This window comes from Hyla sarda, chromosome 12 (assembly GCF_029499605.1).
Source record: "Hyla sarda isolate aHylSar1 chromosome 12, aHylSar1.hap1, whole genome shotgun sequence".
Classification (NCBI taxonomy): Eukaryota; Metazoa; Chordata; class Amphibia; order Anura; family Hylidae; genus Hyla; species Hyla sarda.
The window spans coordinates 25,003,297-25,025,223 of record NC_079200.1 but is presented as its reverse complement, the minus strand read 5'-3'; the positions used below and the strand labels follow the sequence as shown (position 1 = coordinate 25,025,223).

General features: G+C 43.9%; 1 protein-coding gene across 2 annotated transcripts in view; it reads left to right on the top strand.

Annotated features, from left to right (window-relative positions):
- FBXL20 (F-box and leucine rich repeat protein 20) overlaps window positions 1-21,181 on the top strand; it is a 68,588-nt gene extending 47,407 nt beyond the window's left edge. For both annotated transcript variants that reach the window (XM_056548141.1, XM_056548140.1), the window contains exons 14-15: window positions 19,916-20,128; window positions 20,233-21,181. In XM_056548141.1, coding sequence (XP_056404116.1) covers window positions 19,916-20,128; window positions 20,233-20,340 — 321 coding nt within the window. In that variant the 3' untranslated portion in view covers window positions 20,341-21,181. The remainder of the gene's footprint in view (window positions 1-19,915; window positions 20,129-20,232) is intronic.
- The last annotated feature ends 746 nt before the right edge of the window (window positions 21,182-21,927 follow it).

The following is a 21,927-nucleotide window of genomic DNA, read 5'->3' as shown; positions in this document are numbered from 1 at the left end:
TTTAAGCCTATTTTTAATCTTTCTATGGCATTCACTGAACAATGCGGTGCCACATTGGCAATCCATTACTTGAGGCTGCCTCCAGTATTGGAGAGCCAATCAGATGGGATAGAGGCAGTACCCTCTGCCCCGGTGGTTCCGATCAGGTTTACTAAGCTACCGTAATAAAATTTTCTTAAAAGGAAATCTGTGATCAGTGTGTCCTGCGCAACCTGTTGGTACAAGCTTGTAGTGTGGATGATGCTGATTAAAATGATACTTGCTCTCTCCAGATCCACCGCTCCGTTCGGCATTAGAGCACGATGACGTCATGGCTGCAGTGTTCTGAATATTCTTGTGCTTCCGTCAGTGCTAATAGCGGAAGGAGGTGTATGCAGCCTCAGCCAATCAGGGAGGAGCTGCGAGCTGCTGGCTAGCTGGACACAGGATTCATCAGGGCACAAGAGTCTTCAGAACACTGGCGGAGTGAGAAAGCAGCAGCAGCAGTGACGTCATTGTGCTCCTGAAGCTCCGCCCCTTCCCCAAGCCTGAAACCAAATAAAAAGCATAATGGCCAAATGGAGCGATGGATCTGATGGGGGTAGATTTTATTTGAATCAGTCATCTGAACTACAGTCCTGTAACAGGTTGTGTGGGTGGCACTGATGACAGTTTTCCTTTAACCTCTTCAGGACATAGGGCGTATGGATACGCCCTGCATCCCGAGTCCTTAAGGACCGAGGGCGTATCCATACGCCCGTGGGAATTCCGGCCCCCACCGCTAGCCGGTTGGGGACCGGAGCCGGATGCCTGCTGAAATCGTTCAGCAGGCATCCCGGCATATCGCCCAGGGGGGTCATTATGCCCCCCCATGTCGGCGATCGCCGCAGATCGCTGGACAATTCAGTCCAGCGATCTGCGGCGATTCCGGGTCAATCGGGTCTCCGGTGACCCGGTGACCCGGAATTACTGGCTGTTCGGGGCCGTCTCTGACGGCCCCGAACAGCCAGAGCCTGCAGGGGTGAGGTGGCACTGGTGCCACCTCACGATCGCCCTGATTCGTCGGCCGGATTACCGGCCGACCAATCAGGGCGCCTGCTGCGGGTGTCACTCCCGCACCCGCTCCGCCCCTCTTCTGGAGGACGTGAGCGGGTGCGGGAAGACGACCCCCGGTGCTGGGGACCCCGATCCCCGGCGCCCCTGTTGGGATCGGGGCCCCAGGAGCAGCTGCGGCGGCGAGGGACAGTCCAGCGATGAAGCAACAGCAGGAGGTGAGTTACAGCCTCCTGCTGTTGCTTAGCAACAGCTCCCAGCATGCAAAAAGGGCATGCTGGGAGCTGTAGTTATGCAACAGCAGGAGGCAGACCACCACAACTCCCAGCATTCCCTTATGGGCATGCTGGGACTTATGGTTTTGCAACAGCTGGAGGCACATTCTTTCTATGGAAAAGTGTACCTTCAGCTGTTGTCTAACTACAACTCCCAGCTTGCACAAACAGCTAAAGTGCATGCTGGGAGTTGTAGTGGTGCATCTGCTGGTTGCATAACTACAACTCCCAGCATGCCCGTTGGCTGTCGGTGACTGCTGAGAGTTGTAGTTTTGCAACAGCTGAAGGCACACTGGTTGTGAAACTCAAGAGTTTTTTTTTACCTAACTCAGTGTTTCACGACCGGTGTGCCTCCAGCTGTTGCAAACTACAACTCTCAGCAGTCACCTTACACCATGCACCGTACATGCTGGGAGTTGTAGTTTTGCAACAGCTGGAGGCACACTGGTTGTGAAACACTGAGTTAGGTCACAAACTCAGTGATACATAACCAGTGTACCTACAGTTGTTGCAAAACTACAACTCTCAGCAGTCACCGACAGCCAACGGGCATGCTGGGAGTTATAGTTATGCAACAGCTGGATGTCCCCCCCAATGTGAACGTACAGGGTACACTCACATGGGCGGAGGATTACAGTAAGTATCTGGCTGCAAATTTGAGCTGCCGCAAACTTTCTGCTGCAGCTCAAATTGCCAGCGAGAAACTACTGTGAACCCCCCGCCCAGGCGACTGTACCCTAAAAACACTACACTACACTAACACAAAAAATAAAATAAAAAGTAAAAAACACTACATATACACATACCCCTACACAGCCCCCCTCCCCTCCCCAATAAAAATGAAAAACGTCTGGTACGCCACTGTTTCCAGAACGGAGCCTCCAGCTGTTGCAAAACAACTCCCAGTATTGTCGGACAGCCGTTGACTGTCCAGGCATGCTGGGAGTTTTGCAACAGCTGGAGGCACCCTGTTTGGGAATCACTGGCGTAGAATACCCCTATGTCCACCCCTATGCAATCCCTAATTTAGGCCTCAAATGCGCATGGCGCTCTCACTTTGGAGCCCTGTCGTATTTCAAGGCAACAGTTTAGGGTCACATATGGGGTATCGCCGTACTCGGGAGAAATTGTGTTACAAATTTTGGGGGGTATTTTCTGCTTTTACCCTTTTTAAAAATGTAAAATTTTGGGGAAAACAAGCATTTTAGGTAAAAAAAAATAAAAAATTTTTACATATGCAAAAGTCGTGAAACACCTGTGGGGTATAAAGGTTCACTTAACCCCTTGTTACGTTCCCCGAGGGGTCTAGTTTCCAAAATGGTATGCCATGTGGTTTTTTTTTTGCTATCCTGGCACCATAGGGGCTTCCTAAATGCGGCATGCCCCCAGAGCAAAATTCGCTTTCAAAAAGCCAAATGTGACTCCTTCTCTTCTGAGACCTGTAGTGCGCCAGCAGAGCACTTTTCACCCCCATATGGGGTGTTTTCTGAATCGGGAGAAATTGGGCTTCAAATTTTTAGGGGTATTTTCTGCTATTACCCTTTTTAAAATAAAAATTTTTTGGGAAAACAAGCATTTTAGGTAAAATTATTATTTTTTTTTTACATTTGCAAAAGTCGTGAAACACCTGTGGGGTATTAAGGTTCACTTTATCCCATGTTACATTCCCCGAGGGGTCTAGTTTCCAAAATGGTATGCCATGTGGGGTTTTTTTGCTGTTCTGGCACCATAAGGGCTTCCTAAAGGTAACATGCCCCCCAAAAACCATTTCAGAAAAACGTACTCTCCAAAATCCCCTTGTCGCTCCTTCCCTTCTGAGCCCTCTACTGCGCCCGCCGAACATTTTACATAGACATATGAGGTATGTGCTTACTCGAGAGAAATTGGGCTACAAATACAAGTAAAAATTTTGTCCTTTTACCCCTTGTAAAAATTCTAAAATTGGGTCTACAAGAACATGTGAGTGTAAAAAATGAAGATTGTGAATTTTCTCCTTCACTTTGCTGCTATTCGTGTGAAACACCTAAAGGGTTAAAACACTTACTGAATGTCATTTTGAATACTTTGGGGGGTGTAGTTTTTATAATGGGGTCATTTATGGGGTATTTCTAATATGAAGACCCTTCAAATCCACTTCAAACCTGAACTGGTCCCTGAAAAATACTGAGTTTGAAAATTTTGTGAAAAATAGGAAAATTGCTGCTGACCGTTGAAGCCCTCTGGTGTCTTCCAAAAGTAAAAACTCATAAATTTTATGATGCAAACATAAAGTAGACATATTGTATATGTGAACCAAAAAAAAATGTATTCGTAATATCCATTTTCCTTACAAGCAGAAAGCTTCAAAGTTAGAAAAATGCTAAATTTTCAAATTTTTCATCAAATTTACGGATTTTTCACCAAGAAAGGATGCAAGTATCGACAAAAATTTACCACTATGTTAAAGTAGAATATGTCACGAAAAAACATTCTCGGAATCAGAATGATAACTAAAAGCATTCCAGAGTTATTAATGATTAAAGTGACAGTGGTCAGATGTGCAAAAAACGCTCCGGTCCTTAAGGCCAAAATGGGCTCCGTCCTGAAGGGGTTAAAGGCCCATTCACACCACATATTTAAAATGCGTAGTGCAAATGGGTCCTTAAAGAGCCTAAAGACTCTTATTGGCTGGTTTTATTTCTTATACTGCTCTGGAATAATAGAAGTAATTGGGTAACAAGGTTGGTGTTTCTATTAGGAATCGTTACCTTAATGTCTGTTAGTCCTGTGTAGTGTGCCTCCTAGCATGCTAGGGAAAGTGTTGCCACAACGGATTCCATTGCTTTCACTTGGAATACCATAGTGATGTACAAGTTGTGGAGGAGAATGTCTCCTAGAGCGTTTTCCCATCTGGTTTTGCAACTTTGGTAGTAAAAAATTGATGAAAAATCCTGATGGAAACTGATGCATTTATGCATGAACTTAACAGAGAAGCTTCTTAAAGGGGTTGTCCTAACAATTGTAATATTAGTAATTCTATGGTGTCCATATTAGGACATCGGCAGGCATTATCCTACACTCTGTCCTCCCTCAGGCAAAACTCCATCCTTCATCCTACCTCCTCCAAAATGCAAAAACTCATTGCAAAAGCTGGAGGCACCCAGGTTGGGAAACACTTCACTAAGCATTTATGCTCCCGTGTGTGGCCCCTCTCACACTATGCAGACCTCTCATCCTGAGGCAGAACAAAGTTTTGCCTGAGGGAGGATGGAGTTATGACTGAGGACGGCGTTTTGCCTGAGGGAGGACGGAGTTCAGGATGATGCCTGAGGATATCCTAATATGGACACCATATAATTACAGTATCTCACATAAGTCCACATTTAAGTATTTTCTTTTAACTTATCATGTGACAATATTGAAGAAATGACACAATTTGAAGTAGGGAGTCCCCAGCCTATATAACAATGTTAAAAAAACAAAAAACAACCCAAAAACAAAAAAGCTGTACTCTCCTTCAGCACTTCTGCATTCCTCCAGTGTCCTGTTCCGCTCCTGTTTCAGAGCTGCAGCTTCACATTTGGGCTCAGTCTGTCATACTGCTGCTCAGGCCAAAGGATAGAGGATAAGATGTGTGATCACTGGGGGTCCTGCTGATGGGGACCCCCGTAATCTCTCCTGCAGCCCCCCCCCCCCCCCCGAGTCATCACTGCACGGAGCTAAGTTTGCTCCATGCGTGATGATTCATGATACAGGGGCCGGAGTATTGTGACGTCACGGCTCCGCCCCCTCAATGCAAGTCTATGGGAGGGGACGTGAAGGCCTCTTGGGTATGAAGTTCACCAGAGCTTCACAGGTTGCCACGGGAGTCCTCTTCCACTTCTCTATGACGACATCACAGTGCGAGTGGAGACCTTGCACTCCTCCACCTTCCGTTAAGGATGCTCAATAGGGTTTGGGTCTGGAGACATGCTTGGCCAGTCCTCAGCTTCTTTAGCAAGGCAGTGGTGGTCTTGGAGGTATTTGGGTCTGTATCATGTTTGACTGCGGCCCAGTCTCTGAAGGTAGGGAATCATGCTCGGCTTCAGTAGGTCACAGGACATGTTGCCATTCATGGTTCTCTCAATGAACTTTACCTCCCCAGTGCCAGCAGAATTCATGTATGCCCAGACCATTAAACTCCGACCACCATGCTCGACTTTGTACTCCTCACCTGGTTGCCACCATGCATGCTTGACATGATCTGACCCAAAAAAGTTTATGTCCTTAGTCTGCTTGTCTTCAGCAAACTGTTTGCAGGCTTCCCTTTTGGGACAACAGCCATGCAGACCAATTTAATGCAGTGTGCGGTATATGGTCTGAGCACTGACAAGCTTCCCCCAATACTGGCAGCATTCATATGTTTCCAATGGATATGACACGGAGCATGTGAAACTGCTTTATGGTCTTTCCCACCGTGCTGCAGCTCAGTTTTAGGGTCTTGGCAATCTTCTTATAGCCTAGGCCATCTTTATGTAGAGCAACAATTTTTAAGGTCCTTTACCATGAGGTTCCATGTTGAACTTTTGGTTACCAGTATCAGAGAGTGATAACACCAAATTTAACCTGCTCTCCATTTGCAACTTGTAACACTAATGAGTCACATGGCACCAGGTTGGAAAATTGCTAATTGGGCCCAATTTGGACATTTCCACTTAGGGGTGCACTCACTTTTGTTGCCAAGGTTTAGACATTAATGACTGTGTATGTTGAATTATTTTGAGGGGACACAACATTAAACACTGTTTATACAGACTGTGCGTTCACTACTTTATATTGTAGCAGAGGGGCATTTCTTCAGTGTCGTCACATGAAAAGATAGAAGAAAATATTCACAAAGATGTGATGGGGGGAACTTAATTATGGGAGATACTGTATATATAATGTGAGGGGTGGAGTCACTTATGGGATATACTGTATATATAATGTGAGGGGTGGAGTCACTTATGGGATATACTGTATATAATGTGAGGGGTGGACTCACTTATGGGATATACTGTATATATAATGTGAGGGGTGGACTCGCTTATGGGAGATACTGTATATATAATGTGAGGGGTGGACTCACTTATGGGATATACTGTATATAATGTGAGGGGTGGAGTCACTTATGGGATATACTGTATATAATGTGAGGGGTGGAGTCACTTATGGGATATACTGTATATATAATGTGAGGGATGGAGTCACTTATGGGATATACTGTATATATAATGTGAGGGGTGGAGTCACTTATGGGATATACTGTATATAATGTGAGGGGTGGAGTCACTTATGGGATATACTGTATATAATGTGAGGTGTGGACTCACTTATGGGAGATATTGTATATATAATGTGAGGGGTGGAGTCACTTATGGGAGATACTGTATATATAATGTGAGGGGTGGACTCACTTATAGGAGATACTGTATATAATGTGAGGAGTGGACTCACTTATGGGATATACTGTATATATAATGTGAGGGGTGGAGTCACTTATGGGATATACTGTATATATAATGTGAGGGGTGGAGTCACTTATGGGAGATACTGTATATATAATGTGAGGGGTGGACTCACTTATGGGATATACTGTATATATAATGTGAGGGGTGGACTCACTTATGGCATATACTGTATATATAATGTGAGGGGTGGAGTCACTTATGGGATATACTGTATATATAATGTGAGGGGTGGAGTCACTTATGGGAGATACTGTATATATAATGTGAGGGGTGGACTCACTTATGGGAGATACTGTATATAATGTGAGGGGTGGACTCACTTATGGTATATACTGTATATATAATGTGAGGGGCGGACTCACCTATGGGAGATCCTGTATATATAATGTGAGGGGTGGACTCCCTTATGGGATATACTGTATATATAATGTGAGGGGTGGAGTCACTTATGGGAGATACTGTATATATAATGTGAGGGGTGGACTCTCTTATGGGAGATACTGTATATATAATGTGAGGGGTGGACTCACTTATGGGAGATACTGGGTATATATAATGTGAGGGGTGGACTCACTTATGGGAGATACTGTATATATAATGTGAGGGGTGGACTCACTTATGGGAGATACTGTATATATATATATTGTGAGGGGTGGACTCACTTATGGGATATACTGTGTATATATATATATTGTGAGGGGTGGAGTCACTTATGGGAGATACTGTATATATAATGTGAGGGGTGGACTCACTTATGGGAGATACTGTATATATAATGTGAGGGGTGGACTCACTTATGGGAGATACTGTATATAATGTGAGGGGTGGACTCACTTATGGGATATACTGTATATATAATGTGAGGGGTGGACTCATTTATGGGAGATACTGTATATAATGTGAGGGGTGGAGTCACTTATGGGAGATACTGCATATAATGTGAGGGGTGGACTCACTTATGGGATATACTGTATATATGATGTGAGGGGTGGAGTCACTTATGGGATATACTGTATATATAATGTGAGGGGTGGACTCACTTATGGGATATACTGTATATATAATGTGAGGGGTGGAGTCACTTATGGTATATACTGTATATATAATGTGAGGGGTGGAGTCACTTATGGGAGATACTGTATATATAATGTGAGGGGTGGACTCACTTATGGGAGATACTGTATATATAATGAGAGGGGTGGAGTCACTTATGGGATATACTGTATATAATGTGAGGGGTGGACTCACTTATGGGAGATACTGTATATATAATGTGAGGGGTGGAGTCACTTATGGGATATACTATATATATAATGTGAGGGGTGGACTCACTTATGGGAGATACTGTATATATAATGTGAGGGGTGGACTCACTTATGGGATATACTGTATATATAATGTGAGGGGTGGAGTCACTTATGGGATATACTATATATATAATGTGAGGGGTGGACTCACTTATGGGAGATACTGTATATATAATGTGAGGGGTGGAGTCACTTATGGGAGATACTGTGTATATAATGTGAGGGGTGGACTCACTTATGGGAGATACTGTATATATAATGTGAGGGGTGGACTCACTTATGGGATATACTGTATATATAATGTGAGGGGTGGAGTCACTTATGGTATATACTGTATATATAATGTGAGGGGTGGACTTACTTATGGGATATACTGTATATATAATGTGAGGAGTGGACTCACTTATGGGATATACTGTATATAATGTGAGGGGTGGACTCACTTATGGGATATACTGTATATAATGTGAGGGGTGGTCTCACTTATGGGATATACTGTATATATAATGTGAGGGGTGGACTCACTTATGGGATATACTGTATATAATGTGAGGGGTGGAGTCACTTATGGGATATACTGTATATATAATGTGAGGGGTGGACTCACTTATGGGATATACTGTATATATAATGTGAGGGGTGGACTCACTTATGGGAGATACTGTATATATAATGTGAGGGGTGGACTCACTTATGGGAGATACTGTATATATAATGTGAGGGGTGGAGTCACTTATGGAAGATACTGTATATATAATGTGAGGGGTGGAGTCACTTATGGGATATACTGTATATATAATGTGAGGGGTGGAGTCACTTATGGGAGATACTGTATATATAATGTGAGGGGTGGAGTCACTTATGGGAGATACTGTATATATAATGTGAGGGGTGGAGTCACTTATGGGAGATACTGTATATATAATGTGAGGGGTGGACTCTCCTCTGTAAGATACTGTATATATAATGTGAGGGGTGGAGTCACTTATGGGAGATACTGTATATATAATGTGAGGGGTGGACTCTCCTCTGTAAGATACTGTATATATAATGTGAGGGGTGGAGTCACTTATGGGATATACTGTATATATAATGTGAGGGGTGGACTCGCTTATGGGAGATACTGTATATAATGTGAGGGGTGGACTCACTTATGGGATATACTGTATATATAATGAGAGGGGTGGACTCACTTATGGGATATACTGTATATATAATGAGAGGGGTGGAGTCACTTATGGGAGATACTGTATATATAATGTGAGGGGTGGATTCACTTATGGGAGATACTGTATATATAATGTGAGGGGTGGACTCACTTATGGGAGATACTGTATATATAATGTGAGGGGTGGAGTCACTTATGGGATATACTGTATATATAATGTCAGGGGTGGAGTCACTTATGGGAGATACTGTATATATAATGTGAGGGGTGGACTCACTTATGGGATATACTGTATATATAATGTGAGGGGTGGACTCACTTATGGGATATACTGTATATATAATGTCAGGGGTGGAGTCACTTATGGGAGATACTGTATATATAATGTGAGGGGTGGACTCACTTATGGGATATACTGTATATATAATGTGAGGGGTGGACTCACTTATGGGATATACTGTATATATAATGTGAGGGGTGGATTCACTTATGGGAGATACTGTATATATAATGTGAGGGGTGGACTCACTTATGGGATATACTGTATATATAATGTCAGGGGTGGAGTCACTTATGGGAGATACTGTATATATAATGTGAGGGGTGGACTCACTTATGGGATATACTGTATATATAATGTGAGGGGTGGACTCACTTATGGGATATACTGTATATATAATGTCAGGGGTGGAGTCACTTATGGGAGATACTGTATATATAATGTGAGGGGTGGATTCACTTATGGGAGATACTGTATATATAATGTGAGGGGTGGACTCACTTATGGGAGATACTGTATATAATGTGAGGGGTGGAGTCACTTATTGGAGATACTGTATATATAATGTGAGGGGTGGAGTCACTTATTGGAGATACTGTATATATAATGTGAGGGGTGGACTCTCCTCTGTAAGATACTGTGTATGTATAAAGCCTGATGGGCTGTATTTGTGCGAGGGGCGGAAGTAATTATCGCTCCCTGCACTTCCAGGTGGGGCTCATTGGGAACAGGTGGGGGCGTGTGTATATAACTCCTCCCTCTCCTACAGGGGCGGAGCACGTGTCGTTTGTGGAATCTCTGCTTCCTGTGGCTGGTGTTTGAATCTCCCACAAAAATCTTCAGAGCTGCTGCTCACGGTGCGGAGGCCTTGCTGATCATGAGTCTGGGGGGTGCAGGCGCGGCATCCTGGCAGCTCCGCTGTCTTATCTGGGGATGCTGTGTCTCACTCTGATTATAAGGTAATATTGGGCAGGTATGGTGCTGGCTGGCTCTGCCCGCAGCGGTAGTGGGGGCCAGGAGCGGCAAGCAGGTGAGTTAAATCGGTGCTGGGGGTGGTGCGGCCTCAGCATTCCGCGCAGCCCGCTAGCTGCCTCATGGCGAAATGTGGACCGCCTGCCACCCACACAGCTACAATTGTCTATGCTCTTGGGACAGGTTGCGGCAGCTGCCCAGTCCTCGTTAGGCGGTCCTGTCAGCTTGTCTGCTATCGTTAATCTAAAGTATAGTGTAATGCTCTGCGGAGGGTTGTTTCAATATAACGTTTGCTGTATACAGTGTGGTGCAATGCTCTGCAAAGAGTCGTTTCGATATAACTTTTGCTGTGTGCTGCGGTGCTCTGCGGGGTATACGGTGCCCTTGCAGTATACGGTACAGTGTAATGCTCTGCAAAGGGTCTCGTTACAATATAACATGTACTGTATAACGGTATAGTGCAATGCTCTGCAGATGGTCTCGTTACAATATAGTATACATGATATACAGCTATGGCGATATGCTCTGCAGATTGTCTTGTTACAATATAGTATACATGATATTTAGTTAAGGTGCAATGCTCTGCAGATGGTCTCATTACAATATAGTATTCATGATATACAGCTATGGTGCTATGCTCTGCAGATGGTCTTGTTACAATAAAATATATACTATATACAGTATAGTGCTATACTCTGCAGATGGTCTCATTATAAACAAACTTTATACAGTTAGTGCAATGCTCTGCAGATGGGATGGTTTCAATACAACATATTATATAGAGCATAGTGCAATGCTCTGCAGAGGGTCGTTACAGTTAGCATGTCCAGTGTGGTGCAGTGCTCTGCTAAGGGTCTCGTTGCAACACAGGGTGGCATTTACTGTGCGGTGTGGTGCAATACTCTGGAGAGGATCACGTTGCAGGGTAGCATATGCTGTGTGTGGTGATGCAGTGCTCTGTAGACTGTCTTGTTTCAATATAGTATATAGTAGGGTGCAATGCTCTGTAGAGATATAACATAGGCTACATCCAATTAAATCATAGTATACACAGTGTAATGCTCGTTATTTGAACGATCATGGTATCCATACGGTTCTTACACTTGGTTTATTATGGGCATACACGCATTACTGGTACAAGGTGCACACGAGTAGAGCATCTTCACGGTTTGATAACTCCATGAGTTTCTTATTGTCCGTACTCTCATGGTTAATTCATACGCTTATGGCACACTGCTCGTACGCGCATAGTATGTATACAGTTTCATGTGCTAATATCATTATATACGGTACATATACTCACTGACGATACATTCACAGCATTTATACTGGGCAAACTCGTTTATGCTGTTCACCTCATGGTTATTCTCTCACTCACTGGTGTTCTACACGGTCCACAAACTTGGCATTTATGCTGTTCACATATTCTTGGCATGTTCACGGTCTTACGTTCTTTCTACCATGTTACGTTCATGGCAATCAAACACGTCGTAATTATCACTGGTTCATACGCTCAAAGTATCATTCGGTTCATATGTTAATGGTATTTCATACTGGTTACGGCAGTATACTGCCTATAGCAATTATACGGTTCATACACTCATGGCAGATATAGTGGTCACACTCTCACGGTTCTTAAGTTGTTCACATGTTCACCGCATTCATACACGCAGGTTTCATGCGCTCATGGCAGTTATATTGGTCACACGGTTATGGTTTTGTTGTTCGCGCATTCATACACGCAGGGTTCATACGGTTCATACGCTCATGGCGGTTGTATTGGTTGCACGGTCATGGTTTTGTTGTTCACGCATTCACCGCATTCATACACGCAGGTTTCATACGCTCATGGCAGTTACATTGGTCACACGGTTATGGTTTTGTTGTTCACACGTTCATCGCATTCATACACGCAGGGTTCATACGCTCATGGCAGTTATATTGGTTACACGGTCATGGTTTTGTTGTTCACCGCATTCATACACGCAGGTTTCATACGCTCATGGCAGTTACATTGGTCACACAGTTATGGTTTTGTTGTTCACACGTTAATCGCATTCATACATGCAGGGTTCATACGCTCATGGCAATTATATTGGTTACACGGTCATTGTTTTGTTGTTCACACGTTCACCGCATTCATACGCTCATGGCAGTTATATTGGTTACACGGTCATGGTTTTGTTGTTCACATGTTCACCGCATTCATACACGCAGGTTTCCTATGGTTCTCACACATAGTGACATGCTGTTTCGTGCAGTTGTTGCCACGCGCTCATAGCATGTTCACAGCATTACACTGCTTATAGTACTCATACCTCATAGCGTCATACCACATATTAATTTGTAGCACATATGCTCGACGCTTATACTGCACATGTACTTGTAGCATTTATACTACACATACACATGGCCTACATCAGGCACATACGCTCTTAGCATTGATACCGCAAGTATATTCATAGCATTATACTGCTCATAGTATCATACCACTATACGCTCATAGCATTTATACCACATACACGCTCGTTGTATTCATACCACAGACATGTTCACGTCATGTATATTGCACATAGAATTGTAGCAATACACTACACGGACATTCGTAGCATTCATTCTGTACATACGATGGTAGTAATTATTATGCTGACACGTTGTAGTACTTATCCTGCGTACATGTAGCATTCATTCTGTTATGTTATCTGCACTAACATCCATAGCGTTTACTGTACATGGGTAATGGTATTTATTCTGCATGTTCATCCATAGCGTCTACACTACACACATGCTCCCGTAGCTTTTACTGTACGTATGTTTATAGCATTCATTCTGTGTATTCGTGCATAGTCTTTTATACGGAAAGTTCACTCAGGTTTGTCAGGATGTAGCCCTATTGCCTGACTCCTCTTCAGGTTAAGGGGTCAATGTCGGTTGCTACTGACTCGTTCAGAGCAATCGCATTGTTGTTTATTGTCATGTCCTGCAAGTTCTCAGGTCAGATACAACCTCCTCTGTTGTATTTCACGACTACGTTATCAGTTAGTTATAGTACACATATTCAACTATCCGGCACAGGTACTCGTTCAAGGGTGGTCATCATTTTAGTGGCACTAATCGGCTGTTCAATGCCCGGTCACCTGACTCGTTCCTTCAGGGGTTGAATCGCGGTTGTTACTGACTCGCATTCAGAGCAACCAATTTCAGGAATACTCAATGTTAACCTGTTGCCTGACTCCTCTTCAGGTTAAGGGGTAATGTCGGTTGCTACTGACTCGTATTCGGAGCAATTTTGTCGTTGGTGTATTTGTTATGACCTGACACGTTTTCAGGTCAGATACAACCTCGTCTGTTGTATTTCTCGATTACGTCATTTCGTTATAGTACACAGATTCAACTATCTGGCATAGTTGCCCGTTACGCTCATAGTCTGGTTACGTTCATAGCTTTATTTTGTTGTACTGCACATGGGTAATAGTTTTTCTGCATTTCCATCCTTAGAGTCTACACTACACATATGCTCGCGTAGCTTTACTGTACTCATGCTCATAGCTTTCATACTGCATATTCGTGCATAGTGTTTATACGGAAAGCTTATACAGCTTTGTTAGGATGTTGCCCTATTTGCCTGACTCCTTCAGCTAAACCTCTTCAGGACATAGGGCGTATGGATACGCCCTGCATTCCGAGTCCTTAAGGACCGAGGGCGTATCCATACGCCCGTGGGAATTCCGGCCCCCACCGCTAGCCGGTTGGGGACCGGAGCCGGATGCCTGCTGAAATCGTTCAGCAGGCATCCCGGCATATCGCCCAGGGGGGTCATTATGCCCCCCCATGTCGGCGAGCACCGCAGATCGCTGGACAATTCAGTCCAGCGATCTGCGGCGATTCCGGGTCAATCGGGTCTCCGGTGACCCGGAATTACTGGCTGTTCGGGGCCGTCTCTGACGGCCCCGAACAGCCAGAGCCTGCAGGGGTGAGGTGGCACTGGTGCCACCTCACGATCGCCCTGATTCGTCGGCCGGATTACCGGCCGACCAATCAGGGCGCCTGCTGCGGGTGTCACTCCCGCACCCGCTCCGCCCCTCTTCTGGAGGACGTGAGCGGGTGCGGGAAGACGACCCCCGGTGCTGGGGACCCCGATCCCCGGCGCCCCTGTTGGGATCGGGGCCCCAGGAGCAGCTGCGGCGGCGGGACTGACCTGCAGCGTCTGGATCGTTGGAGGTGAGTGACAGCCTCCTGCTGTTGCTTAGCAACAGCTCCCAGCATGCAAAAAGGGCATGCTGGGAGCTGTAGTTATGCAACAGCAGGAGGCAGACCACCACAACTCCCAGCATTCCGTTATGGGCATGCTGGGACTTATGGTTTTGCAACAGCTGGAGGCACATTCTTTCTATGGAAAAGTGTACCTTCAGCTGTTGTCTAACTACAACTCCCAGCTTGCACAAACAGCTAAAGTGCATGCTGGGAGTTGTAGTGGTGCATCTGCTGGTTGCATAACTACAACTCCCAGCATGCCCGTTGGCTGTCGGTGACTGCTGAGAGTTGTAGTTTTGCAACAGCTGAAGGCACACTGGTTGTGAAACTCAGAGTTTTTTTTTACCTAACTCAGTGTTTCACGACCGGTGTGCCTCCAGCTGTTGCAAACTACAACTCTCAGCAGTCAACGTACACCATGCACTGTACATGCTGGGAGTTGTAGTTTTGCAACAGCTGGAGGCACACTGGTTGTGAAACACTGAGTTAGGTCACAAACTCAGTGATACATAACCAGTGTGCCTACAGTTGTTGCAAAACTGCAACTCTCAGCAGTCACCGACAGCCAACGGGTATGCTGGGAGTTGTAGTTATGCAACAGCTGGATGTCCCCCCCCCCCCCCCCCCCCCAATGTGAACGTACAGGGTACACTCATATGGGCGGAGGATTACAGTAAGTATCTGGCCGCAAATTTGAGCTGCCGCAAACTTTCTGCTGCAGCTCAAATTGCCAGCGAGAAACTACTGTGAACCCCCGCCGTGCGACTGTACCCTAAAAACACTACACTACACTAACACAAAAAATAAAATAAAAAGTAAAAAACACTACATATACACATACCCCTACAGAGCCCCCCTCCCCTCCCCAATAAAAATGAAAAACGTCTGGTACGCCACTGTTTCCAGAACGGAGCCTCCAGCTGTTGCAAAACAACTCCCAGTATTGTCGGACAGCCGTTGACTGTCCAGGCATGCTGGGAGTTTTGCAACAGCTGGAGGCACCCTGTTTGGGAATCACTGGCGTAGAATACCACTATGTCCACCCCTATGCAATCCCTAATTTAGGCCTCAAATGCGCATGGCGCTCTCACTTTGGAGCCCTGTCGTATTTCAAGGCAACAGTTTAGGGTCACATATGGGGTATCGCCGTACTCGGGAGAAATTGTGTTACAAATTTTGGGGGGTATTTTCTGCTTTTACCCTTTTTAAAAATGTAAAATTTTTGGGAAAACAAGCATTTTAGGTAAAAAAAAAAAATTTTTTAAAATATGCAAAAGTCGTGAAACACCTGTGGGGTATAAAGGTTCACTTAACCCCTTGTTACGTTCCCCGAGGGGTCTAGTTTCCAAAATGGTATGCCATGTGTTTTTTTTTTTTGCTATCCTGGCACCATAGGGGCTTCCTAAATGCGGCATGCCCCCAGAGCAAAATTTGCGTTCAAAAAGCCAAATGTGACTCCTTCTCTTCTGAGACCTGTAGTGCGCCAGCAGAGCACTTTTCACCCCCATATGGGGTGTTTTCTGAATCGGGAGAAATTGGGCTTCAAATTTTTAGGGATATTTTCTGCTATTACCCTTTTTAAAAATAAAAAATTTTGGGGAAAACAAGCATTTTAGGTAAAATTTTTTTATTTTTTTTTTACATTTGCAAAAGTCGTGAAACACCTGTGGGGTATTAAGGTTCACTTTATCCCATGTTACATTCCCCGAGGGGTCTAGTTTCCAAAATGGTATGCCATGTGTTTTTTTTTTTTTGCTGTTCTGGCACCATAAGGGCTTCCTAAAGGTAACATGCCCCCCAAAAACCATTTCAGAAAAACGTACTCTCCAAAATCCCCTTGTCGCTCCTTCCCTTCTGAGCCCTCTACTGCGCCCGCCGAACACTTTACATAGACATATGAGGTATGTGCTTACTCGAGAGAAATTGGGCTACAAATACAAGTAAAAATTTTGTCCTTTTACCCCTTGTAAAAATTCAAAAATTGGGTCTACAAGAACATGTGAGTGTAAAAAATGAAGATTGTGAATTTTCTCCTTCACTTTGCTGTTATTTGTGTGAAACACCTAAAGGGTTAAAACGCTGACTGAATGTCATTTTGAATACTTTGGGGGGTGTAGTTTTTATAATGGGGTCATTTATGGGGTATTTCTAATATGAAGACCCTTCAAATCCACTTCAAACCTGAACTGGTCCCTGAAAAATACTGAGTTTGAAAATTTTGTGAAAAATCGGAAAATTGCTGCTGACCGTTGAAGCCCTCTGGTGTCTTCCAAAAGTAAAAACACGTCAATTTTATGATGCAAACATAAAGTAGACATATTGTATATGTGAACCAAAAAAAAATGTATTCGTAATATCCATTTTCCTTACAAGCAGAAAGCTTCAAAGTTAGAAAAATGCTAAATTTTCAAATTTTTCATCAAATTTACGGATTTTTCACCAAGAAAGGATGCAAGTATCGACAAAAATTTACCACTATGTTAAAGTAGAATATGTCACGAAAAAACAATCTCGGAATCAGAATGATAACTAAAAGCATCCCAGAGTTATTAATGTTTAAAGTGACAGTGGTCAGATGTGCAAAAAACGCTCCGGTCCTTAACCCCTTCAGGACGGAGCCCATTTTGGCCTTAAGGAGTTAATGTCAGTTGCTACCGACAAATTTTCAGAGCAATTACATTGTGGTTCATTGTCACGACCTGAGACGTTCTCAGGACAGATACAGCCTCCTCTGTGGTATTTCATGACCACGTTATCAGTTACTTATAGTAGACATATTCAACTATCCGGCATAGTTGCACGTCGTCTATCTTTTGAGATATATGTTTACACTTTATTTTCTCGGCATGTATGCTGTACTCATAATGATGTTACAGCATAAATTCATAACGTTACTTACGTTTTCACAGTACTTACGCTCTCAGCTTGTGTATGATACATGCACCAGTACACAGCATTTGTTGCATACTACCATAGTTGTATGCGGGTAGGTTATGTGCATTCGTTCCTAGTGTTGAATAGCAGTTGCACTTCTGGCTGTACATATATTTACAATGCACGATTACAGTATTCATATGGTGCTTACATTCATTGCAGATATATCGAGCAAATATTCTTTAACCTCCTACGTCTGCAGGGGGGATGCACCACATAGGTTATTGTTAGACATGTCTCAGAGCAATAACATATTGAGTAGCGACTTGTAGTTGGGTATACTGTTAGCAGGTTATGCCGTACATACGGTTAACATGTTTCATGCGGTGCACACAGGGGAGGTAGATCATTTGCTTAGGGTATTGGACCTTCAGAACAACACGCCAGCTTCATACAGGTATCTTGTCATGAATACTCATGATGTTACCCTGTTGCCTGACTCCTCTTCAGGTTAAAAGGGGTAATGCCAGTTGCTACTGACTCGTTTTCAGAGCAATTTTGTCGTGTGTTATATTTGTTATGACCTGACACGTTTTCAGGTCAGATACAACATCGTCTGTTGTATTTCTCGATGACGTTATCATTTCGTTATAGTACACAGATTCAACTATCCGGCATAATTGCACGTTCTCTTTTAAGGAGGGCCAGCATTTAGTTGCAGATATATTGTGCATTTAATACAGTTTCATGACTCATTTCTTTAGGATCGGGGATTGAATCGTGGTTGCTGCTGTCTCATTTCAGAGCAATTGATTTGACATGGTTATGTAGGTAATCTGACACGTTTCAGATAGCATACAATCTCAATATGGCATTTCACATTTACGTATTTGTAAACCACTTTTTTTTTTTTTTTCTTCTCAAAGACCTGTGACGTTACAGGCACAATGATTTCACAAAGACCTGTCATGTCTACAGGCTCGATGGTTCCGCGGGGACCTGTGACGGGTTCAGGCACGACGGTGTCACAAAGACCTGTCAGGTCTACAGACATGATGGTTCACCTAAACACTGGTCACGTCTACAGATACGTTGCTCTCGCAGGGATCTGTCATCTGCAATGGGTCATCACTTCCAAGTCCAGTTGGGTCAGTACAGTGGCTAGTTAGGTATGTCTGTTACAGTCTCAATCAGGTAAGGTGCCTTCGTGAACCTTGTCATGCGACATGACCCACACTGTCTATCAGGTAGATAGGTATTTCTTGTCATTTACCTGTCAGTTTAGTTTTTGCCTCTTAAATAGCAGGGAATTGGTGCTTGTCAGACCTGCCATGAAGTTAGCCTTTCCGTGTCCATTCGAAGTAATGTCACAAGTAGGGATGGTGATAGGTATAGTTCAGTTAGTATATTTGGCAGGGAAGGTTATTCTCAGGTTGATTCTTTACAGATGGACGTTACTACCACGGTTTCAAAGGTATGGTTACCACCTCTAGTAGTCACTAGTTGGTCAGGGCTACTCTTTCAGCACATTAGGTATAGTCTACTTCGGGTATGTGAAGATTGATGCTGGATGTAGGATGTTTTATTTCAGGAATTGTATTCATCCTAGCATGGTTGCTTTTTGCCCTCTATAGGCGTGCCCTCATTGCGCGGTTATGGCACAACTCGGACCGCTATGCTAGGGTAAGATCTTGTATAGGTATGTAGGCAATCTTTCCTGTCACTAGTACACGTATGGAGCCCCGATCACAAGTATAAAGCCTGATGGGCTGTATTTGTGCGAGGGGCGGAAGTAATTATCGCTCCCTGCACTTCCAGGTGGGGCTTATTGGGAACAGGTGGGGGCGTGTGTATATAACTTCCCCCTCTCCTACAGGGGCGGAGCACGTGTCGTTTGTGGAACCCTCCCAACCCTCCCTTATCTTATTCCTTCACTATAGTGCATGCCCTCTATAGGCGTGCCCTCATTGCGCGGTTATGGCACAACTCAGACCGCTATGCTAGGGTAAGATCTTGTATAGGTATGTAGGCAATCTTTCCTGCCACTAGTACACGTATGGAGCCCCGATCACAAATATAATGTAAGGGGTGGACTCTCCTCTGTAAGATACTGTGTATATATAATGTAAGGGGTGGACTCTCCTCTGTAAAATACTGTATATATAATGTGAGGGGTGGACTCTCCTCTGTAAAATACTGTATATAGTGCTTCCTGAAATAACTGCTCTGTTTCCCTGTATACAGTACCAGGAGCCCAAACCATAACTACATTTTTTTACACACAGAGCTTATCCCACTGCGAGTTAATCACAGATGATGGGATCCGTCACCTCGGCAATGGCGCTTGTGCCCATGATCGTCTAGAGGTTATCGAGTTAGACAATTGTCCACTTATTACTGATGCATCCTTGGAACACCTCAAAAGCTGCCAGAGTCTGGAACGTATTGAGTTGTACGACTGCCAACAAATCTCGAGGGCTGGTATCAAGAGGCTGCGGGTAAGAGGAAAATCTGTTTATAACATTATCATTTCTTAAGATACTTTATCTCTCCTTCTAACGTTGTACTTGTACCCCCCCCCCCAACCTCCTTACTTTTCCAGACACATCTCCCCAACATCAAAGTCCATGCCTACTTTGCTCCAGTCACACCCCCTCCGTCAGTAGGGGGCAGCAGGCAACGGTTCTGCAGATGCTGTGCCATCCTATGAGGAGAGAGACACTTTGGGCCTCCCCCCCCTACCACCACATCTGTGTGGGTATAGAGGTGGACTCATTCACAAGACAATGCGCCAGCTTACTGAGGTGATGGTGGAGGGAGGTGAGACTTCCTTCCCGTACGTAAGAACGCACATGCCCATTACAGTCAAGGCGGGGTTATGTAACCCACACAAGGTTTTTTTTTTTTTTCTCTTATGTTATCCAGACTGGTGGAAAATTGAAGAGAGAAAGGTAACACTCCGGGAGATTATCCCCAACCAACATAGGAATGGGAACAAATTTACAATACTGTGGTGTGGACCTAGCGCTCGTAGGCCCTGTCCACCAATTCCTTTCCTTTTGGTTAAAGGGAAACCCTGTAAGAAGGTGGGAGGAGGCAGCTGTAGTTTTGATAGGAGAGGCTATTGTCCTTTTTCCTTTCGAGTTCGGACACGGTTATCCCCCCCCCCCCTTGCTATGGTTCCAGAGGAGAAAATGTGGACTCGGGAGCAATTATTAATGTACAAGGACCTAAAACAACAACAACAAAAAAATACATACCGCTCCAGCTCTGACTTCATTGTCGGTTCCTGGCACTGTAACAGGGAAGTGGCACCCTCCATGGACCCTTCTTACCCCCCTTCCCAGGTTGCACATCTTGGACTCTCTAAATTATGATGCATTCCCCAACAAATGAAATGGAAATAATAAAAAAAATACAAGAAATGAGTTATATATTATATAAATATATATATAGACTTTGTACAATATAATTTTAATGATATAACTGGGTGCTCCTCCTCACTTGGATGTGATAATGATGCCAATTACAAGTAAAAATGGAGAAAAAAAACGGAACCACATGACCATGTTCACTTACTGAATGACTTCTTCCCTGTGTATGTGTGCGACATTGTTTGTTTTAAAAGTGTTTATATATATATATATATATATATATATATATATATATATATATATACTAGCTGAGTACCCGGCGTTGCCCGTTTTTTCCTTCCTAATCCTTGTTGGGGAGGAAAATCAACAAAGGAGGAAGCTTTTGACTTCATATCCCGTCCTCCTATCCCGACCTGTAATATGTGTACCAGGTATAGAAATATCTCCAGCCGTACAGAAGTTATGTGGGAACATACATTTCCCATTGATTGCATGGGATTTTAAACAAAAACCCCGACCCTCACAAATGAGTGAAGGGTTAAATTAACTATCCTATATTTTAAGTGGACATATAAGTAACATGTGACCAAGTATTATCGAAATATCTCCAGCCGTTTGGAAGTTATGCAGTAACATATATTTCCCATAGACTTGTATAGGACTTTAAACATAAACCCCGACCCTGTCAAATGGGGGTGAGTAAGGGTTAAATCACCTATCCTATGTTTGTTGCTGACATATAAGTAACATGTGTGACCAAGTTTCATGTTAATATCTTCAGCTGTTTGGACGTTTTTGTGGAACATACACACATACATACATATATACATACATACACACATACATGCATACACACATACATACATACATACATAAACACATACACATACATGCATACACACATACATGCACACACACACATG